The 21,675-nt window shown below is 41.9% G+C and overlaps 1 protein-coding gene across 8 annotated transcripts in view; it reads left to right on the top strand.

The window, feature by feature from the left end:
• Positions 1-21,675, top strand: part of foxp1b (forkhead box P1b) — a 149,547-nt gene that overhangs the window by 121,354 nt on the left and 6,518 nt on the right. For 7 of the 8 annotated variants that reach the window (XM_051948531.1, XM_051948529.1, XM_051948530.1 and 4 more), the window contains 10 exons: positions 1,443-1,632; positions 6,750-6,857; positions 11,231-11,318; positions 12,648-12,731; positions 16,934-17,138; positions 17,341-17,417; positions 18,087-18,188; positions 19,361-19,482; positions 20,345-20,414; positions 20,616-20,782. In XM_051948531.1, coding sequence (XP_051804491.1) covers positions 1,443-1,632; positions 6,750-6,857; positions 11,231-11,318; positions 12,648-12,731; positions 16,934-17,138; positions 17,341-17,417; positions 18,087-18,188; positions 19,361-19,482; positions 20,345-20,414; positions 20,616-20,782 — 1,213 coding nt within the window. Of the gene's footprint in view, positions 1-1,442; positions 1,633-6,749; positions 6,858-11,230; positions 11,319-12,647; positions 12,732-16,933; positions 17,139-17,340; positions 17,418-18,086; positions 18,189-19,360; positions 19,483-19,801; positions 19,972-20,344; positions 20,415-20,615; positions 20,783-21,675 lie in introns of all 8 variants that reach the window. The other variant, XM_051948534.1, reaches the window with a different exon arrangement.

The raw sequence follows: 21,675 nt of genomic DNA, 5'->3' as shown, positions 1-21,675 counted from the left end.
TGTGAATTTACAGCAATGCTATCAGACTCATTTCACAGTTCTTAGCCCCTGCGTCTCTCTGGAGTCCTCCGCCTCATTAGGCCAATGTTCTCCATTACCAGCATAATTAAAATCTTTAGTAGCTTATCAAATTAAAAATATTTTTGCTGATCGTATTGAGATCTTCACCTTACAGTTATTTTCCACAACAGGAATAAATTAAGACTAAGCATTTTGCACACAATGTGTTACAATCTGGTGCTTGAAAGGAGCACTTCTGGTATCTATAGAGCTGGTGATGAGAAACAGGGAGGGGGGATCCGGAGAATATAAACCCGAGCAGATAAGCATGTGCAAATCATCTTTCATTTGCCACTGCTCATTTTGAGAATGGATTTAATTAATTGTAATGTTAAACGAGTGGTCTTGCCCATTTGCTCTGTGGTTAAACTCACCACATATCCAAGGGCTTCTTTCACCATGCTTAAAATGTGGCTTATTTAAGCACAGATTTGAATCCCCAATGCAAATACACACACATTCTGCAATTAGATCTTTCAGTGGTATTAAAATCAGGCTTACCCAAATGCGCTGTGTTTTGACCGAAAATACAAGTAACCACAGATTCACACGCATGAGGTTTACGCTTATTTTATATATCAGCTTTATCCTCGTTTGTGTGAAAGCAGACTTCTCCTGCACCGTAACAGACACACCATAGATGGACACATATATATTGTGTGCCAACAAAGGCTCTCTTCTCTGAGACATGGAAAGTGGGGTGCACAAACACAGCATTATCCTTCTTCATCCCGAGTCTGGCCCTGAGTGTCGGGATTGCCGTCACTCATAGGCGGAAAAAGCACACGCGCTCTGTAGATGTGTTTCCAGCACACAGAAAAATGTCTTCTGTCTTCAAGGGATTTTTTTTCAAAGGGCTATGTGAGCTGCAGTGTGCTTGACTTGTTAAATGAGGTTTAAGTCTTCTGTGTCAATTGGAGGCGGTGCAGAGCTTTAAGTATTTTGCACATTAATGCGCTTTTGAGAATATTACCCCAGGGTCCTGTTTCTCAAGGAGACAGGGGTGGGATGTTTTCTAGTGTTGCTATTGTAAACTTTTTGTTGTGTGTGTTCTGCACATCTCTGTTGTTGGGAGAAAATGATGGTGATTATTCAGATTTCATGCCTTGTCTGGATGTTAATTATTTACTCTGGGCATGAAATTTGCGTGAATGCCAGGGATTTGTGTATACAAACACGCTTCAGATCACAGGAAAAATGGGAGGGAGAGAAGGAGGTGGCAGAGAGAAGAGGTGGGGGAGCTCTCAGTGCATTACCCTGTAGTGGAATATTTTCTAATTAATACTCGGCTTTGTTTACAGACGCTTTGATTTAATTAAGTGATGAAGAAGAGAGTTGGATTAGCTGTTAATTGATTTAATTATCCAATTTGTTTGTCTCAGGCATGATTCCAACAGAGCTGCAACAACTGTGGAAAGAGGTGACAAATGCTCACGTGAAGGAGGAGCACAACAATAGCAGCAACAACGGCCACCGGGGCCTTGACCTGTCCTCCCCGGCACCGCCAAAGAACCCACTCCTCAACCAGCATGCCTCCACCAACGGGCAGTTCATGAGTCACAAGAGAGAAGGGTGAGTTCCTCCATCTGCAAGGACTTCTAAATTTTCAGTTTTATTTTTCTTTTATGTTTGTTACAACTTTTGCTTGTTCTCACAATGAGACACAAGCTTAAAGCGAAATTAAAATGCAACTAATGCATTCATACAGTCATGTTTTAGCAATTGGTAATTGCTGATATTAAGCAGTCTTCACTGTGTCATGGTGTAAGGGAAACTGAAGGCTCATGTGCCTTATTTTCTTATTCAAAAAACACATTTTTTACAAGACTTCAGTTGATGTAAATGTCCCCATAGATTTACACAGATCACTATTAATTTATAGTTTCAAAGTATTCATAAAGTCCATCCGTTCCTTTTCCATGTGGCTGGATGCACTTGGGAATTTCAGAAGAACACCTGCAAGGAACACAGGGATTTGAATAAATGTTCATGCAGTCGAAATGGCATCACCGTGCTATTAATGGGGATATCAGCGTATTGACCCCCTGTTTCTGCGGTTGGACATTGAGTGCAGCTGTGACTGAGCTGTACTTCCTTGAGAGCATTTTGATACAAGTGTCTTTTCATAAAGACAAACATTTCCTTCTATCCTGGGAACATGTGGATATGCACAATCAAGCTGTCAGTTTCGAAATAAAAAAACATAAGAACAACAAGCTATTATATGCTAGAAAAAAAAACAAACACTGAGTGTATCATATTTTCAAAACCCGGATGAATCATCTATGAAAGGCATCTGCTGTCTTAGCTGTGTGTGTGTATGTGTCTTTAAGGAAGGAATTAATTTGGCATCTTGCACATTTGCTTGTTTTCTTGCACCAAAGCCTGATCTTTGAACTGCTAGTGAGGAGCCTCCAGGCACCATGATCTCACTGCATAACATCTGACTTATGTTTCAGTGATCAAAACCTACACGTCATTATGAAAGCAATGCCGATGAAAGCATGTTTAGCACAGTAAACCGGCAGGCTTTTGGAGGTGAAGAGGGGCTGCTTGTGGGAAGGGACACAGGGGGTTGTAGAGAGGATCTGAGTGACACCAAGAGGATATGCTATGATTCACTGATGGAGAGATAGAAATGGAAAGCAGCTATTTCTTTTCAAGTAGTGCTATCGGTTTTAAATACATTCATGACATACTACCTTTACAGACTTATCCTCTTTACTGTGTTTCAAACTTATCTTCCAGCACAGTGGAGAAAAATTTTAAACATAGGCGTTAGTTGTCCCCACAGTTGACAGTATCCACAGGCTCCCAGTCCTTCATCCAGTGTCTGGCTGAATGTCTGGTTTTTGTGTAGTTAACTGACAAATCGTAGGGGGAGGATATTGACTCGCTCACTCCATCACACATTGTCGCAAGCGAGCAAACAAGGTGAGCATCGATGGCAGGAAAAGGCAAGAACCAGCCTCAGCTGAGGGCTCCATGAAACATCGGAGAAGACATAACGCAAGAGCTGGCAGCCCCTCTGCCTCGCGCTGACTGTCAGAGATTAAAGAAGATGTCAGCAGCAGTTTAACACAAGCTTAAGTGAAGAAGGCAGTCTCAGTCTGAATATTCTCCCAGTATCTTAGATCTGTCAGAAAACCAAGCAGGTGATTCTCATCCACCGCATCTGTTCAAGGAAGTGCATTACCTACCCAGAGTTTCAAACGTGCAATTACAAAGAAAGATGACTGATACAAAGTGAACACAAAACAGTCCCCATTAAATACAGAATGATGCTAATTTAGATTCACACAACCAATAATCCTTTCTTGTGTTAATTTTGGTACACTTAAATCGCACAACTATCAAGAGCATTATTCCCCTCTTTTGATGATGCACACTCAATTCTAATCAGACTCCATGGGAAGAAAAATGAAATATTATTAAGTATGATTATTCTAAGCAAGGCTCTGAGAAAACGTCTGTGTTATAATCCAGGGATTTGAATAATCAGGTTGAAGATAATGGGCTGGGCCGGCCTGGGCGTAAATAGAGAGCATCCACTCATCCTCCCAGTGCTGAACTTAATGAACTTTTAATTGATGCGGTTTTGCAAGTCCTTTTGTCATGCAACAGAAACAAGCCTCTCTGCTGATGGGCCTGTTTTCCCGACTGGCTTCAGATTGGTTTACAGCAGGCCCTAAGTACCATGTAGTTAGTTTCATGTGTCATATAAAATCTGCCCAGGCACAACGACGCCTGCAACTAAAACCTTAAGTGCATCCACAGGAATCACTCACCGGCTTTGCACTTCCGTCTTAAGGAAGGAGGAGAAATTCAATCACTGCCGGCTTGACACACCGAAGATGAGGCACGTGTTCCTGCTTTTAGTTGTTTCAAAGAACACTCTGGCAGGGCAAGCTGGGATTTCTGTTTGTCTGAATAACATCCCTGATACGACCAGATCCTGAGTCACTCAATATGTCAGGCCGTGTTGTTTCCCAGCCCACGAATCGCGATGCATAGATAGAGATATACCCCTGTGTGCCAGGTCATCTTTATTCAATGATTTGCTTATTTAAATCAAATGTGCCTGATCTGTATCTGACACAAATTCCCCATACAGTGCTGCATCAGCTTTGTAAGGGGGAGCATCCTTGCAAAGCGCTTGGCCCACTTTACTTCCCAACATCAGTAACCACAGCTCAGGGACTGTAACACAGCAATCTGTTAAGGAGATAAATAATCAGATTTGGCACAGCACTCCCATCCCTCTCTTGCCTTTCATTTGTCTTACATGAGAAAAAAAAAAGATAATTAAATCATTTAGGGTAAAGCACGCTGTGGCACCGAGAAGACAGAAGTAGAGAATCCAGTATACGGCCTAGAGAGTTAAAGAAGGGAGGGTAGCGGGTATGGATGGAAGGTGGAGGCTGAGGACACAAGAGAACGGGCTAACCTCAGTACCAGCAGTGAGAGTGAGTGTTGTGACTTGCTTCACACACTGTGGCCAGACTTTGACCTGGCATGGTGGACATCAGTCTTGCCACCTTTTTGCTGATAGATTGAGTCCATCAGCGCTGGATGCCATAGATCTCCACTTGTTTATGGCCCAAAGCATCTCATCAAAATAAGTGAGCTAGAAAACAACTGGCTTGCAGCTGTCGAAATCATCTTGGTGTGCAGTTGCTGCTGTCTGTCTGCACATAAACACCGTGCAACACCTGGAAGGTTCACACTCTGTCTGTTCGGGTCTATATGCACTTTAATGTTCCTTCTCCTCTAAAGGAAGCTGATGACATGGTTTTCCTCATCGCTGTTACAAGATCGTTAGAGTGTTCTTCCCTCAGGCTGCCTGACAATAATAACATCCTGACAGACCTGTCGTGGGTGCAAGTCAAATTTAAGGCAGCACGAGGAACTGCTGATCAGTTTCCTTTTTTTTTCCCCAGAACATGCTCTGAAATGGAAGAAAACCCCATGAATACTACACTCTTCTCCTATTACACTAATGTATCTCATTTGGTGTAAATTCTGTCATTTACTACTGTTTAGCCATCCACCGTTTAAAAGGGCTCTTCTGCCGCCAGCCCCTCATAGTGCTTTGTGCTCACTGATTCCCAGCGCACTCCACATTTCAATATCTTATTAATACAGAATTAACCAACAAGCCTCCTCGCAAAGAATTAAAAAAGGATCTCTTTAAATTAAAAACCAGCGTTACCTTCACCAGTCCACACATTTCCTTGTTAAAAACTCATTATAATAGGTCTTCCGCCATCTATTTATTAGCTGTATCAAAACAGAGGTCTTAATGTGAATGCATAATTCATAATTGAATAAAAAAAATTCTGACTTTTGAAAGAGGGAGAAAAAAAGCTGCTAACCACATTCATGAATGCTTGACTGCTTCCTAATTGCAATGCAATTATCACATGTTATGAACAATGTGAACTCTTAAGCAAGTAATTATAACACAAGGAAACCTGTGACGACCTTTAAATTTTCCTACTTGAGGTACAGCTTTACTAACATTGATACAAATGAGATTTTAATCTGAACATCAGCTTGTTTAATCCTGCAAAATTGGCACACCACGGATAGATTAGTTTCTTTTTGCTAATTCATTTTTACATCAATTTTTTAAATCGTAACAGATGGATGATTGGCTAAGAAATGCAAATTGTTGTTTTCAGTAGTATTTTTCTCCTTTTTTCTTAAAGAAATCCCCTGAAGCAGTGGAATTAGACATTATTTCTCATGGAGTCTGTATATGAATGAGATTTTTCTGGGCTGGAGGTATTCCCACATGGCAACAAAACAGTTTGTGGTGCAATCTCCTTATCCGTCCTGTTATCTTAGAGAGCAGAGCTCACACTGGAGGAGAAGCAGCAGCAGCATTGTGCTCACGAGCCGCCAGAAGCACAGGTGGTAGCGATATAGGCCAGTCCCCCAGGCTCTTGTAGCTGAAAGTTGTGTGTCTTGTATAGTGCCTGTGTCCATATGGCTGCCTGTCTCGCTCTCTTAGCAGACACTGCCTCTACACGGGCCACTTTCTCTCAACACTGATTGTGGTTAGCTCTGGTTCCACGCCTCTCGCCATATGGAAGATGTTGTAAAGTTTGTTTTTCAGGGATGTTCCTGCTATTTAGAGTGATTGCATGAAGCCATACACTCCCCATAGATGCACGCTTGTCAGCCCCTGGTGACATGGATTGGTCAGTAGATAAATTGATACCAGGCGGGGATGTTTACAGTTTGTGCAGGGTGTGAAAGTAGGAATTTCATGTTGTGGTACAGACTTCTCCAGGTGGGCTCTGGGACATGAGGCAGCAGGCAGCACTGGAAAAATAGCGACTCAGGGAGCCCCCTAGCAGTCTTGATCAAAGTGAACTGCAACATGGCTCAGTGATACTAAATAATTACATATTGATTTGTCCCTTCTTTTAAGTGTAGAGCTAGCAATGATCACATAGGTACACTGATTTCACAAAGCCTAAGGTTCACAGATCAAGTAGAAAACAACATTTCCTGGGGTAAACAAGATACAGTACATGGAGGGAGGTGCTAAGAGGGATCGGCTTAGCAGGAGAAACGATCATCTTTGACCTCTCATCATGTTATGTGACCACAGGCCCGTAACCAAGAACAAGTTGTGATCTGTTTTTACTGATAACTTTCTCTCTGAATCTCTTTTCCAGATCCACGCTAGAAGAACCTTCCCCCCATAGTCACCCCCTCTATGGCCACGGTGTTTGCAAATGGCCAGGATGTGAGGCAGTGTTTGATGATTTCCATTCATTCCTCAAGTAAGTTTAAGTCCTAGTCAGAGGTATGTTTCTATCACAGTTTGTTTGTCCTCTTGTTGGGTCGATTACACGTTTTGTGATCCCAAAGCGACTCAGAGGCACTGCAGGTGCAGCTGGTTGTTATTCCTTAGTCTGGGTTGCTCCTTTCTTGACAAGGGTACTGTGGTGGGGTCTCCTTCTGGTAACGGCATGGGCCTCTAATTCCTGTGATAAGTGCAGTTCCCATGGTGATGGGGGCCGTTTTTCCCAAACAAACAACGGTAGGATGTTTATCTGTGGCAGCTCACACTTAGGGCGCACCGCATGTTTGCCCTTGTCACTGGACAGGGGGATTGCTGTATATGTCTCGGACTGCCTTGCTCAGCTTTTTTTAATCCTTCTCCTTGTAGTCAGTTTGTTTTTTTCCCCTTTGTGTCATGCTTTACGTTTGTGATTTGCTATTTGGTGTAGTTAATGGATGGCCCGCACCTCATCTCAATGTTAAAATGAACCAGTATATCGGATTTAGAAAGCTCCATCTCAGTCAGCATCACCTGCTGTGCAGCATCTTTCCAGAGTGTACTTTATAACAGGTTTGACTCTGTCCAGCCTGACATAGGCCATTGTTTTGCTCCCTGATTCCCTGTTTGAGTCAGACCCCTGGTTTACTAATCAAGCCTGTGTGCAGTGCGCTCTAGGTAATCCAACACATAACAGTGCCATGGTTACGGAGAGGATGAAAACATCTGCGTTGTGGCAGCAGATCAATGGCTCACTGTCACCCCGGATTAGTCGCACTTTAAACAAGATATGACACAATTCCATTATCCTAAAACAAGCACTCGGCGAACACACAGCTTCTCCACAGACACAGGAGAGAAAGGTGCTGAAGAAGACGCCTCATAGGCTGCTAAAAGTTTTGACTCTCTTTGTCAACATTTTGAATCCGCTTTTGATTATTTACATAAATCCACTTTAAGCCAGTTTGCATTTAAACGGCTTATCACACTAGATTGTATAGTAGTACAGTTTCTGTGTAACTGAAAGGAAGCAGTTACATATTTTTATTTTATTTAATAAACATGCAGTGACACTGAGTTATTAAACCACATATTTCACACACACACTTTAACACATAGACACATATTTCAGCTTTGGGAGTGCCCGCTTAAATCTATCACTATTTATTGTATTCTGACATTGCCTCACCCTTTGTTTATAGAACAGAGGAGAATTAAATTCAGTGCGCCCGGTAGAGCTCTGCCTTAAAAAGTCTCTAAGTGCACTCTGCTCTGTTTTTACAAGTGTTTTTATCATGGCAACATCTTGTTTACTTTAGTTGCCTGCTCAAACTGCTTGGAACATGTTAAGAAAACATTTGGGGAGAGTCTCTACAAAGCTGCCTTTGTTTAACAGCAGGCAAGAGTGCGAGCAGCTCACCAAGGTGTTAACTCTCAAACCCTTAAGCACTTCCACATGAAACCCAGCAACTGATACTGCAGGCCTCCAAAAAGAATCAAAAATAAAAACAAAGAATACGTAAGGCATTATATTGCTTTTACAAAAGTCTCCAAAGTTTGAACACGTAAGTGAAGCGAGACGTTTGTGTCTGTCTGTGTGAGTGTGTAGTCAGCAGAACACAGTGTACTGTGTACGAGAGAGAAAGAAAGGTGAGGAGGACTCTAACGTCAACCAGATTTCGGCACCACATGCCAACAGCAACAACTAACACAGGGCTGAAATGTTGTTTTAAACTGTGTGTGTATTTATTTTATCTTTCAAAGAAAACATTACATACCTACACGCACTATCTTGATAAATACAAAGCACCAAATCCCTGTTCCTGTTTTCGGGTTCAGCACACAGAAGGGTGGGGTTGGGTTCATAGCAGAGCCTGGTGTTTTTATGAGGGTCAGGACCCTTCGCTTCAGTGTCCAGTCAGAGGTCAGAGCCAATGAAACACTGCAGTGCCCTCTAGTGCTGCACTGTCTGTCTGTTCAAACCACAAAAAGTCATCTCTCACACCCCGGCACGATGCAGTGACTGTTTTGTAGGTCATGTGGCCTTGTAACACTGCAAACCATGCAGACTTATTAAAATAATACATATAAGACAATCCTAAAATAATGTAAAATTAAATTGAAAAAATCTTATCTTGATTAAAATAAACAACAAACTAAAATCTTCAAATGCTAAAGTAGAAGCCAGGATTTTCAAGCATCAAAAATCTGAAATTTTCACTGCTTTTTAAATGTAAATACCACTGTACAGATGTGTGCATCTAATTTAAATTCCACCCAACAGTGAAGATAAACCTTCCTCAGAGACAGCCTTAAGCTGTGGCTTCAATCTATGTAATTAGAAATTGTAAAGAGAAAAAAAAAATTAGGCAAACTGATATGTAAAAAGCCGACTGTGTGAATATCTGTTTAACTTGTTTTATTGTGGCAATTTACATTAGGATCTGTCATCCTGCCAGAGCGCCTTTAAAAGTGGCTTCATTTGAAGTCCAGAAAGTGACACATGCCAACGTTCATAGTCTCTCTCGATGTCAATTCCCCGTATCCCCTGCTCCCGTGTCCAGACACTCCTCTCAAGGCTGCATTAGGGCCATTTGAATATTTCATTTCCTATTAATTATGCACTGTGACTCTCCATGTCATTAGAAGAAATAAAGTGGAATGTAACAAAGGATGAAAAGAAGCAGGGCACATGTCTCCTATGAACAGAGAAATTCCAAAGCTGCTCACGTAGGCCACCCTTCATTGAAAATTCAGTCTGTGCCAGTTAAATTGGAGTTGAAACGTCTTTACCTATTATTTTCTTCTTTGAAATTTAGTAAGATGTCCTAAAATGTTTACCAGTTTCATTTTCCGACCTACTTAATTAAATGGGCATTTATTTGACTCAAACAAATGGAAAGCTCAGAGAAGCCTAAATTGATTTCAGCAAATGGGGGATATTGCCCACGCTTTCTTTAAATATGCCTTTTTAATTTCTTTTTTTGCCACAATAATTAACTTCAAGTGCTGAATGTATATCACAGTCATTTTGAAAAATGTATTATCAAAACACAATAGGAAGACCTGAAGGGGGGAAGAGACCACGTTTCCCATAAAGATTTAAATCATTCACTTCAAGGTTGAAAATACCACAGCTGAACAGAAGCATCCATATTTCAAGCAGAGCTCTATCAATTTTCCTTGCTTTCAGATGTCTGTTTTCTGAGTGTAAATGTGGTGTTTAATGCACAAATGTGTTGTCTGTACATAAAGCAATGGCATCAAATTTATTGGGCTATCACGACGCCAGTGCTGCCACTGTGCCGTCACCGGTTGACTCTGGCTATTTTTGATTTGCAGTAAATGACAGAAAGAGTGAATATGGAAAGGCAGGCACGTTACACACCTTCCTCGCATCTGCCGGCGCCACTTTGTGCACACACAGACATGCCTGGTGACAGTGACCTACATGGTCACCGAAGATGTGATATAATTTATGATATATATAATATATTGGATCCATTAGCGAGCATAATGAAGTAGTGAAATGAAAGGGTATTTGTGAAATCAGTTCAAACATCCTGCTCGGATTATGATTAAATGATTAATGAAATGCCCCTGCATAAGCATTTTCAAACAGTAATTCATGCGGCAGCTGATAAAATTCCCCCAATCATATTTCCTTCACTCATGAACCTTATCTCCACCATTTTATATAAATCACAGAAAAAACCCTGTCTGCTACCCGGCGAGCTACTTATTTAGATTAGTTATAAACGTACAGGAAAAGAGAAAATCTTCCCTGTATAAAATAATCATGTGTAATTATATCCATAATTCAAGTTTGTGACAGATCCCATCTCCTTGTCCTGTTGTCCTCTACATCTGGTCTGGCTTTATTTGAATTCTCCTAATTTTAATGATATAATTAACTATCAAAACACCAAAAAGAGCAAATTCAACCGGGCAGGGGAAAGCTGCAGTGAGAAGAAATGGCATTAGGGCACCGGTGCATAATTTAGCAAAGGAATCCAACCTGAAATTCTTCAATCATTCCTCTTATCTGTGAGCTGTAGTTGGAGCAGACATGACCGTCATGAAATATTGAATGTCATTCTTGTGTGTTAAAAGAAGTATTTCTTTTTGTTTCACGGTCTTTCTGTGTGTGTGTGTGTGTGTGTGTGTGTGTGTGTGTGTGTGTGTGTGTAATCTTTGCAGTATGCTGTTGTATTTTCTGAAATGTTCCCAAATTGTCTCTATACATCGTGCTTTACTTAATTGCCAAGTTGCATCAGATAGAACTTTTGTTTCCTACCTCTCAAAAGTTGCAGAAGCCGAACTGACATCAGCTTTTTGTGTGTGTGTCTGTGTTCTCTCTTTTTTGTTTTCCAGGCATCTTAACAATGAGCATGCCCTGGATGACAGGAGCACGGCCCAGTGTCGAGTGCAAATGCAGGTCGTACAACAGCTGGAACTGCAGGTATTGTCCCAGCGGTTGTTTTGATCCAAATATTTATGTGTCTTCTTCTGCTGACACTTCCTCAGTGTCTGCCGAACCCCTCCCTGTCTGTCTGATATCAGCCATGGGGTCACTCGTGGAGAGGGGGAGGTTGTGGGGTGCAGAATGAAACAATTTTGTACATTTGCTAGTAACCAGTCATTAAAAATGTGTTATGTATGCATGACAGCCAGGAAAAGATATATGAAGGGCCTGGGGCTAAGTAGAGAAGATAATTACATTTTGAATTTTACTGGGTTTTAAAGTTATTTATGACTTTTAACTGTTTGGCACCAACAATAAAACACTTGGTGAAATGATTCGGCAGCATAGTGTGGATCTGCGCTCAGTGCTGATTGAGTTAAAGCAACAGAAAGGTTACTGTAGCAAAGTACGGAAAACTGTTGATACAGTAATCGCTAGTTTTAATACCGTGTTCCTCATGAATTATCTTTAATGTTCTTTTTCTGCGAGAGAAAAAAAAATGCATGCGTACATTAAGAATGCACTTATGGAAAATACTTAGTTCACTGTCATCCCATTACGGGGGATTTGTAATGGCCAGTGAGTCAGATATGTGCGTGTGTTTGTGTGACAGTGGTGGGTTGGATGCTAAACATGACCACTATGCTAATGTAAGGTTGCAGTTATTTATTAGTATTTGAGAGAAAAAATAAAAAAAACACCCATTCCATTAAACAAGTATTTTTTACTAATTAGCTTCTGCTACAGTTACAAAGCAAACACAGCACGGATCCAGTGTAATGTATTCCAGACTATATGCAGTATTCACTTGTGGTTCACATATTAACCACATAATACCTCCAAAATGACTGATAATGAGCATAAAACAGCTGTGGTTTATAGGATGTTAACTTTAAACAATGAGATTTTAGTTGCTCAAACACTGCACCATGCCAATGTCATGTTGTTTCCGCTCTGGTGGTGTATTATCCAGAGGGATCGAGTGAAGGTTTATCAGACACAGACTTCCTCTACATGCAGCCTGTCACCATAATTTAAGTTGGCAGTTAAGACAGCGCTGAGTTTTAGACAGGTAGAAAGGGCCTGAGCTTGTTATTGGCAATGAGACGCAGTATGTTTTAACACCGACTTGGAGACTATAGTTTGGTTGTTTGAGCTGCCGACTTGACAGGTTCCAAAAGCATTTTGAAAACAAATAATTAGATGGTCCCAAAAGGAAAAAGGTCGACTTCACTACAAAGGGTTGCACGGGATTAATAAAAGTACAAAAATAGATTTTCTTTTGTGTTCATAAAAAATGTATTGTTTTCTCCTTTCTCATTACAGTTAGCAAAAGACAAAGAGCGTCTGCAAGCGATGATGACGCACCTTCATGTCAAGTCCACGGAGCCCAAAGCCACCCCACAGCCGGTGAGCCGCAACCCTGTCATACATCTCTCTCTCTCGTCCCTCCCCCATCCTTTTGTTTGTCTTAATTGGCACACATGTATTCATTAATCCCTTCCTCCATCTTCTTATTTATCTGCTAAATAAAAACAGCTGTTCTCTGGAGGGAGGCAGTAAATATAGTTTGGACCACATCTGCTGACATCCGAGATTCAATTTGGTGTCTGTGATGAACTGAATGCACACTCTGTAATGGCCCCATCTCAGCTTCAGAGAACCGATGCCTGTTTGGGCAAACGGAAAAAAAAGGGAAAGCGCAGGAATGTAAAACACTAATATATTTTATAAATACTTAAAATGCAACATGTATTCTTGGTGATTTTCAAAGGAAAATTGTAGCATGCTTTCCTGCCAGATAATATTATATATATGATGAAAAACATTTAATAAAACACCAACAACAAAGCCAGACTAATATGTGTGAAATAAAAAACAGCAAAATAAAGACTCTGATCTAATAAAATATTGCTACAAATCAAAAAATCAAAGGAAAAGTGTCCGTTCTATTATTTCTGAGCGAGTCTGCCAATGCTCTCTTATCTTGAAAGAGAAGCCAAGAGTGCTTGCTGATAGAAAGCTGTGCCATTTCAAAGTACAGGTGTTGGTCGCAGCTGATTGTGGTTTTAATATTAATTTACTATGATGACAGACGCCTCCCAGAGGATATTTCAGTCCTCATTTATAGGGTTAAAAAGTTGTCAGGAATCACCCTCAGCCATCCTTACAATAATTATAGTAATTAGTAACATATGATCTGAACAGAGGCAGACCTTGTTCAAGGAAGGAAAATATCTCAACAGCATTTTTGGCTTGAATTTTATTTTTATTTTTTTACATAATTGTTATTTAAATTGTGGTTGAGAGTCAGTGCCAGAATGTACAATCAAACTGTTTAGCTTTATTTTACCAAAAGGTAAATTTGTAAATATGAAAACATAGATAAATTGCCTTAATTCCAGAATGTACTGCAAGGCAAAAACGGAAATTTCAAATAAATGCCAAACAATCAATTTATTATCTCCTTGACACATTCCAAACATTATACTTATCACTCTCGATGTATGCTGTGCCATAAAGCCTCCTGCCTAATCCCTATCCTATAGGGGCAAAGGCTTAACATATGGCATTTAAGTGTCTGCTGTATTTTGTCATGTTTAAGAGGGGGCCTCACCACCATATTTCAGTCTGTATGGCAGTTCATTCGGAGTGCCAAATGAGCAAAGATCATTTTACTGCAGGGCTTGAATATAAAATCATGCACACAGACGCACAATATCCATGCAGGAGTCCTGTCCCTCAGCGCACTGTGCAGCTTGTATCATTTATTTACAGTCAGAGAGATGGCTATTGACATCCAGAAGCTGCGTGTTCGCTCCACACAGCACAGCCAGTCTACATGAAAGACCTGGAGATGTTGAATGACAATAAGCTCCCTTTTAAAGCTGCGCCTGTGTCACACACTCTGATTGTGTAGATTAGAGTGCAAAACGAGGGCTCTGACACAGGGACATTTGTATATGAAAAGTGGTAGGGGCGGCAGATAGCATCTTGAGTTCGCTACCTCTCCTCTCTCCCCGGGGCCCGTGAGAATGGCTGTGTCAGAGCTCAGCGTTAACACTCTCAAGGGGGCGAGCTGGGATTTGTATTCAAATAAATAGACTCCCATTCTCCAGGGCCGCTTTGCCTGCTGCGAGCTGCTATGAAACGCTATGATAAATATGTCTGACTTCGGCTGGCTGAGTGGTGGACTTACACAGGTCAGGGCTCAGGGTCCCGCTGAGGCTTTAGTGAGATTGCAACATCAGAGGTAGCCGCAAAAGAAGATGCAGAATGAAAGTATTCTCAGAGCTGACTGGAAATAGAGTCACTCTGAAAGAAAAAGAATGCATTCTTCCAGTAATTGCTAGTTCTGCTTTTCTACTGTTCTGTGCTGTTGCATATAAAAAGGCATGTATAAGTAGCCAACTGTCACAGCAAAGTAGCTAAGATGAACTTGCTGGTTTACATTTAGTTATAATTAAAGACAAACAAGCTGATACGGTGCATTCACAGTGTCAAATGAATGGGATTCATTTTATTTTCTGAGGTGGATGGGGGTGGGGGGAAGATCAAAACAAAATGTGCCACATTAGCAATGCGTGTTTCTGTGTGTGTATGCCTGTGTATGTGTGTGTTTATGTTTGCCTCTGTGTGTGTGGGTGGGTGTCTACACACGGTGTCACTAAGCATTCTTGTCAGAAATCTGACCTTTTACGCCATACATAATTAAGGAGGGACTTTTTGTTTATTTTCTTTAGCAGCTTGCCGAGTCAAAGCCAGTATAATTAGATCACCAATTACCATTTAATTAATTTCAGTCTGAAGTCTCATTTTGTCTAGGCACTGGAGTGAGCCCAAATGGTGAGGCAAACAAAGGCAAGGCTATTACCAGCCTGTCTGGCCTATTGTTGAAGCCTCTCTGTGTTTATGGCCAGGGAATATGGATGAAACATGAAACAAAGCCTGCTAATCCACAGGAAGAGAAGTCAACACCGCAGCCCCATTCTATTGATAGCATTGTGTCAGAAACACGCAAACCCAAGTGTAATTTATTTTGTTCATGATTTAGAATAACACGTCTTGTGCTACTGTTGCTGAGGACGTAGTCTACATTTGTGCATCCCTGCAGAAATCCAAATTATTTGGGAAGACTCTGCCAAAAAGGCAGAGTTCAGCCTCCAAAACAAAAATAGACATTGTGAAGACTTGGACACTTGTCTGTTAAAACGGGAGATTCAGAAACCACAAACGTCACATATTTTGGTGAGAGCAGTTTGCTATCTAATCATCTGAGACATCTGTCCAACGAGATGTAAAATAAACTAAAATTAAATTTAAAAAATAATGTAATGACAGTGTTATTCAGGGAATGTCAATCTCAGATGTATAATATAGCTGCAGGAACTGAATGTTAATAATGTGATTAGTAACTGGGTGACTGAACAGGATCTATGTTTTCATGTAAAGTGAGATGTGAAAAACCATCATCACCCCACCGCCACTATCAGCAGAACTCAGACAATTGATCCCTTGTAATCAGCATGTGATGTCAAAGATGAGATGTTTCCTACCCACACTGTCCTCCTTTTCTCCAGCTCTTTATTTCACTTTCTGTGTTTTTCCCTTTTTCTTCTTCTCACAGTCTAAAGTCATGTTTAATTTGGAAACTGGCCTCCTTCGGCAAATTAGCAATTAGAACAATTTTGCGGGAATATGTATATGTGTCATTAGTTTTCCTGCCAATTAATAGCTGGAGCAGGGGGTCAGGCTAGAATTTTCCACTTGACTGCTGCTGCAGTACGGAGGTTTGGCACTTGGCTCGGAGCTGCCACAGCTGCTGGAAGCCATGCTATACCTTTGGAGCACTTGCCATAATTAGTTTACCTTGTAGCCATTATTACTTAAATCCCTCCTTCTCTTTAGCACACCCAGCCCAACTGTGCACCCAGATCTCAGTGGTGAAACCAAATATTCTCTATGTACGACTATCTGTGGAGAAGCTGTGGGTCCATCTTTGCCATGGTCATCATGGCCTGATGATGGAGGTCAGTCAGATACAGTAGTTAATCATCAGATCACCTCCGTAAGCAGCTCCTAATTAGAGTCCTCACAATACAATTTCAGCTTGTAATTAGCCCAGATTGGCTTCTTCCTCTGGCTGCCTTATTAGCAGGGCTGCTCAGCGGTAGGTGAGAATCTCACTGTCATTTTTCAGAGCTGTACAGGCCGCCCATCTTCCCTTCACAACACAACCCTCACCGGTTACCATGCTGGAGACCCACGGAGTGTGGAAGAGGTGGGGGTGTGTTGTCCAAATTGGACAAAAGATTAAACAAAGGCGGTGCAACAGAGAGCTGGGGACAAGCCTGACATGGCAGCGAGAGAGAGGGAGGGAGGACAGAGAGCCGAGCCTGAAAAATAGAGGAGGAGGAGAGTGGAGGATCGGGGCTCCAGGGTTGTTTTCCAAACATTTAGCGAACATTCATGGATCATCTCAGGGCCCGCTTGCAATTAGAGAGGAGATATGCATAGTCAATGAGGCGTCGGAGACACAGGGGTAATTAGAGGACTAACTAAGCTCTGTCTGTCTGTGTTTCTGTTTGTTTGGTCTGGTTTCCTTTTCTCAGCTCAACCTAGTGTCCAACGTCACGTTGTCCAAGTCGGCCCCCGAGGCGTCTCCTCCTCTGAGCCTTCCCCAGACCCCCACCACACCCACAGCACCCCTCACACCCCTGTCCCAGGCCCACTCTGTCATCACAGCCAACAGTCTCCACAGTGTGGGCCCTATGCGACGGCGCTATTCAGAAAAGTACAACATGCCCATCTCTCCAGGTACTATACAACGTACACACTCAGCAGTAAACGCATATATGGAGCTGCACACTCCTCTGCCCCTCTCAGTGTCTGAAACATATATATATATAATCTCACTATATTTACACACAGCCATGTAATTAAGCTATAATGTATGTTATCAACCACTAATTGGAATTTGCTGTTGGTTTATTTCCATTTTTTTGCTCCTTGTTTGCAGATCTCAGTCAGAACAAAGAGTTTTACATGAATGCAGATGTTAGACCGCCATTCACATATGCCTCACTAATAAGACAGGTAAGGTACCTCTTTGTTTTTAACATTTTGATGCTTTGCAAACTGTCTTTCTGATTTCATGAATTGAACCTACAACATTCGGCTTTTGGCAGGAAATACAGCAAGTACATTCAGCTTTCTAGAAACAACTTTTTTCTACTTATTTCACTTCTTGTTATATTTGAACACAATTTAGACAGAGGGGCAGACAAAGCTTCTTCAGAAGACTGCAAGGGTGCATTCGGGAGTCAAAACACAGCCACATATGACAATTTGGTTTGATTAAGCATTTTGGTGGCTGTGATTATTACCAAATTCATTTCACACAACAGTAGGGATGAACCTGTTTTAAGATGGCCAGTCAATTATCGCTCGACCGCAGTAATCTGGGATCTCAGGAATTAATCTGAGCCGTCCATAATTGCTGCCCTGTAATCTGCCTGAGAAATGTTTTCGCTTGCCCTTCATTTACACCCACAAAAGGAAATATATTCAAATCTGCCGCTTTGAATAAAAAGTGCATTACACTTCTGGAAACAGAGTACACTGTACATAGACAGCTTCTTTCCTGTTGCCTGTGTTTTTCTCAGGAGAACACACACAAACCTGCATGCCTCTTGTGAATTATTAATCATTTTGTGAAGGGAGCAAAATTGTAAATGTTTGTTTCTGTCACTGTTCCTCATGCAGGCAATCCTCGAATCTCCAGAAAAGCAGCTAACACTAAACGAAATCTACAACTGGTTCACACGAATGTTTGCATATTTTAGGCGCAATGCAGCAACATGGAAGGTAATTTTGTTTTTCCTCCTATCGTCTTTAACCCGCACCAGAGAATAAGGAGACACTGTTGTGATATTAGGGAGAGCTGAAATGATAGCCAGGCATAATACCTAAATATGAACCTTTACCCAAATAGAAAACAATACCCCACTTATTCAGTCCAAATGAGCCACCCTTTAAACAAACATGAACCACATAGAACAGCCAAGGAGAGGAATATGTGCATTTCTGTTATAAAAAAAAATAGAAGGAGAAAGGGAGAGAAGAAAAATGAAAAAAAAAATCTCCCTGTAATATGTGGGGATGTTCTGGTGGTGGGTGGCATTAGTTTAACATAGCAGTGCTCTGCCAATGACTCCTGGCTGAGCCCCTCACACTCACTTCAGAAGGGAACACTGTGTTTTCCAACAGGCCACAAACACACACACACAAAACAAAACTACAAAAAAGAAATAACTAGAGACAGAGAAAGTGAGATTTGAATGAGCAGTGATGAAGCACTGAAAGCCCCTTCTGAGCCGTAGCTGATCAGTCATTTACAGCTTCACGGGACCCAACACACACAAATCTCACCAGCACCACCCTGCTCTTCCATCAGCTCCCCCACTTACTGACAGCCCTTCCATAGGGGCACATTGGTGCTATAAACACTGAATTCCTCTCTTCACACACACACTTAGTACATGAACATGCACTCAGCAGAGCTCCTGGAATAACAAAGGGATGATATGTGTAGGTCTGCTTTCACGCCCAAATTATTTTCAATTGAACCCTGAGTTTAAGTGGTAATAACTTTTCTCCCCCTCGCATTGTTATAAGAGATGTCAAGCTAAAATGACCGCAAGATTTTATGAATAAAATGTTCGATTTCTATATTTCATTCACTTACTTTGTTGTGACTGATCGGAAAAGGCAGCTTTTGAATGATAAGAAAGGGGATGTTACTGTTTTAAGACTGCTGTCATGGAAACCAGTAAATATTTGTGTTGTTTAAGTCATTTGAAACTTAAGGACCATTTACTGCCAATAACCTTTTGGTTTATTTATTGTTTTCATTCAGGTTTCATCCGGTGCCTGTCACAATATTTCTTCTTTGCAGTGCAGTTTTTTCCCATGAAGACATGTTTACTGTACTGATAGAAACCTGTTTTTTTCTCTCTTTGTTCTTACACCAACTGCAGAATGCAGTCCGGCATAATCTTAGTCTTCACAAGTGTTTTGTGCGAGTAGAAAACGTAAAAGGGGCTGTGTGGACAGTCGACGAAATAGAGTTCCAAAAGAGACGGCCTCAAAAGATCAGTGGGTAGGTTTGGCCTTTTTGAGCGCTGACTAGCGTCTGTCTCAGCGTTGACTGATGGGAAGAGGCTCCTGCCGCCGCTGCTGCTCCATCTCATTGTCTGTGTGCCATAACGTCCAAAGTCCCTGCTTGCTTTGGCGTGCCTCCCCTTCATGCTTTCAGAAGCCTTTTGGTGATGCCTCATAACCCACAGTGGCTTTTTTCATTTTGATCCTCACCCTCTCCCCTCCTTCCCTGTGTCTGTCTGTGTGTCTGTCCGTGCCCTGTCTGTCCTGTCGATCACTGCATCTGCATCTGGCTGTGCCCTGCTGGTTTGCTTTCCCAGGGTGCCATTCGCACCAACCTTTCCCTGCATAAGTGCTTTGTGAGAGTAGAGGATGAGTTTGGGTCCTTTTGGACTGTTGATGATGAGGAGTTTAAGCGCGGCCGCCACATACAGCGAGGCCGCCCTCGGAAATACACCGCTGATGAGAACTTTGATGAGCTGCTCGTACAGTAAGCACTTCCGCCTGCCCTGCAAAACTCCAGTGGCCCCCCAGCCCCACCTGCATGATCCCCCCTTGCAGTGTTGCCATCATGCTTTTTGTGTTTAGTTTGCCATCCATCATGCTTTCACAAGATCTGCCTCCATCAACCTGTTCTTCCTTCCTACGAAATGCAAAGTGTTGAAGATAGTTGTGTGGTATTGTCAAGTGATTGAACATCTTAGAACTATAGCCTTAATATCCACATTACGACACCAGTAAACTTGTTTAGTTCTTATACAAAGTGCATTGATTTCTTTTTATGAAATAAGATACTGTATCTGTGGAATGCATGCTAGGTGAGACATGAGTCTGTGGTTGTAATTTAATTTTTCTGTTTGCAGAAGTCCAGCCTTAGTGAAGAACATTCAGACCAGCTTGGGCTATGGTCCGACCCTCTCTGCTGCCTTCCAGGTAAAAAAAAAAAGTGACTTCATTTCACTTCACTCAGAACGTTAGAAGACAGTAAGAAAGAAAAATCTTTCTCTGTCTCTTAGTCACTTAGTCTTTGTTTTCTAGGGGAATGTACCGGTATGAAAAGAGTGATGGGCAACTGAGAAAGTGCTGACAACTCTCTTCCGTTTCACATTTAATGCTTCGGGTTTTGCTTTTCAGGCTTCAATGGCAGAAAACAACATACCTCTATACACTACTGCTTCCATTGGAAGTCCCACCCACAACTTCCTGGCCAACGCTATCCGCGAGGAGATGAATGGAGCGATGGACCATGGAAACAGCAACGGCAGTGACAGCAGCCCGGGACGCTCGCCTCTGCCAGCTATGTGAGTGGCACACACGCTTTCTATCACCACTACAGTCAGTGTAAGAAAAGTGAAGAAAGAAAAGGAATTTTGGCTGCTTTTTCCCACGAGACAGAAACACTCCAAATAGCCGGAGACAAAAAATAATTTTAGTGCCCACCCAAAATGCACTAAAATTGCCTAATACATGGCATTAGATCAAACAGAAACAGTGCCAGAGGGACAATAAATAAAGCAGAGAGGGATGATATTGGAGTGGGTTGTGGGGTCATGGCCAGTGCTGTGGCAGGCCTCCCTGCAGAAGAGGAAACTCCACCTTTTCGAAGCTTCCATCACCAGGCCGACCGGGAAGAGAAGACCGGAGCCCCTCTGTTATTTTAACAGCAAGTTTATGAACTTTCCTTTATGTGTCCTGCTGTCTGTCTGAGCCCCGCCATAATCAGCATTCCAGTTTGTTAAAATATTTACAAAATGCCAGAACGCCAAGTGACAGAGCTGCTGGCTCCGACACGGTGCAACATGAGCTGCAACACATTCAGAAACGCTTCTGAGTCTCTGAAAGAAAAACAACACAAAAGCATAATTAGTCTGGAGGACATCATCCAAGATTCTCATGTAGGAAAGTTGTGGTCGGCCTGGAAACCGCAGCTCCCCATTCACTTGTTGTATAGGAGTGTCTGCTAAGTTGTTTGAAGCCTAAAATAATACAGCACACGCTGCATCGTTTCCAGATGTGGGGGCAGACCACCGATGTGCAGCACGGGTAGACTCAGGGATGGCCTCCTGAAATGTCTGAGCTTGGGGGAAATTCTGCCTGAAAACAAAAAAGGTGCAGTAATGAGCTTCTGGCCAAATGGAGGAAAGTGCCATCCCTAATCACTGTGAACATAGCTCTGAGCATGGCTGTGGAACAG

Source organism: Acanthochromis polyacanthus, chromosome 5 (genome assembly GCF_021347895.1).
Source record: "Acanthochromis polyacanthus isolate Apoly-LR-REF ecotype Palm Island chromosome 5, KAUST_Apoly_ChrSc, whole genome shotgun sequence".
Taxonomy (NCBI): domain Eukaryota; kingdom Metazoa; phylum Chordata; class Actinopteri; family Pomacentridae; genus Acanthochromis; species Acanthochromis polyacanthus.
Note: the sequence above shows the minus strand (reverse complement) of the source record. Positions and strands in the feature narration are given on the sequence as shown.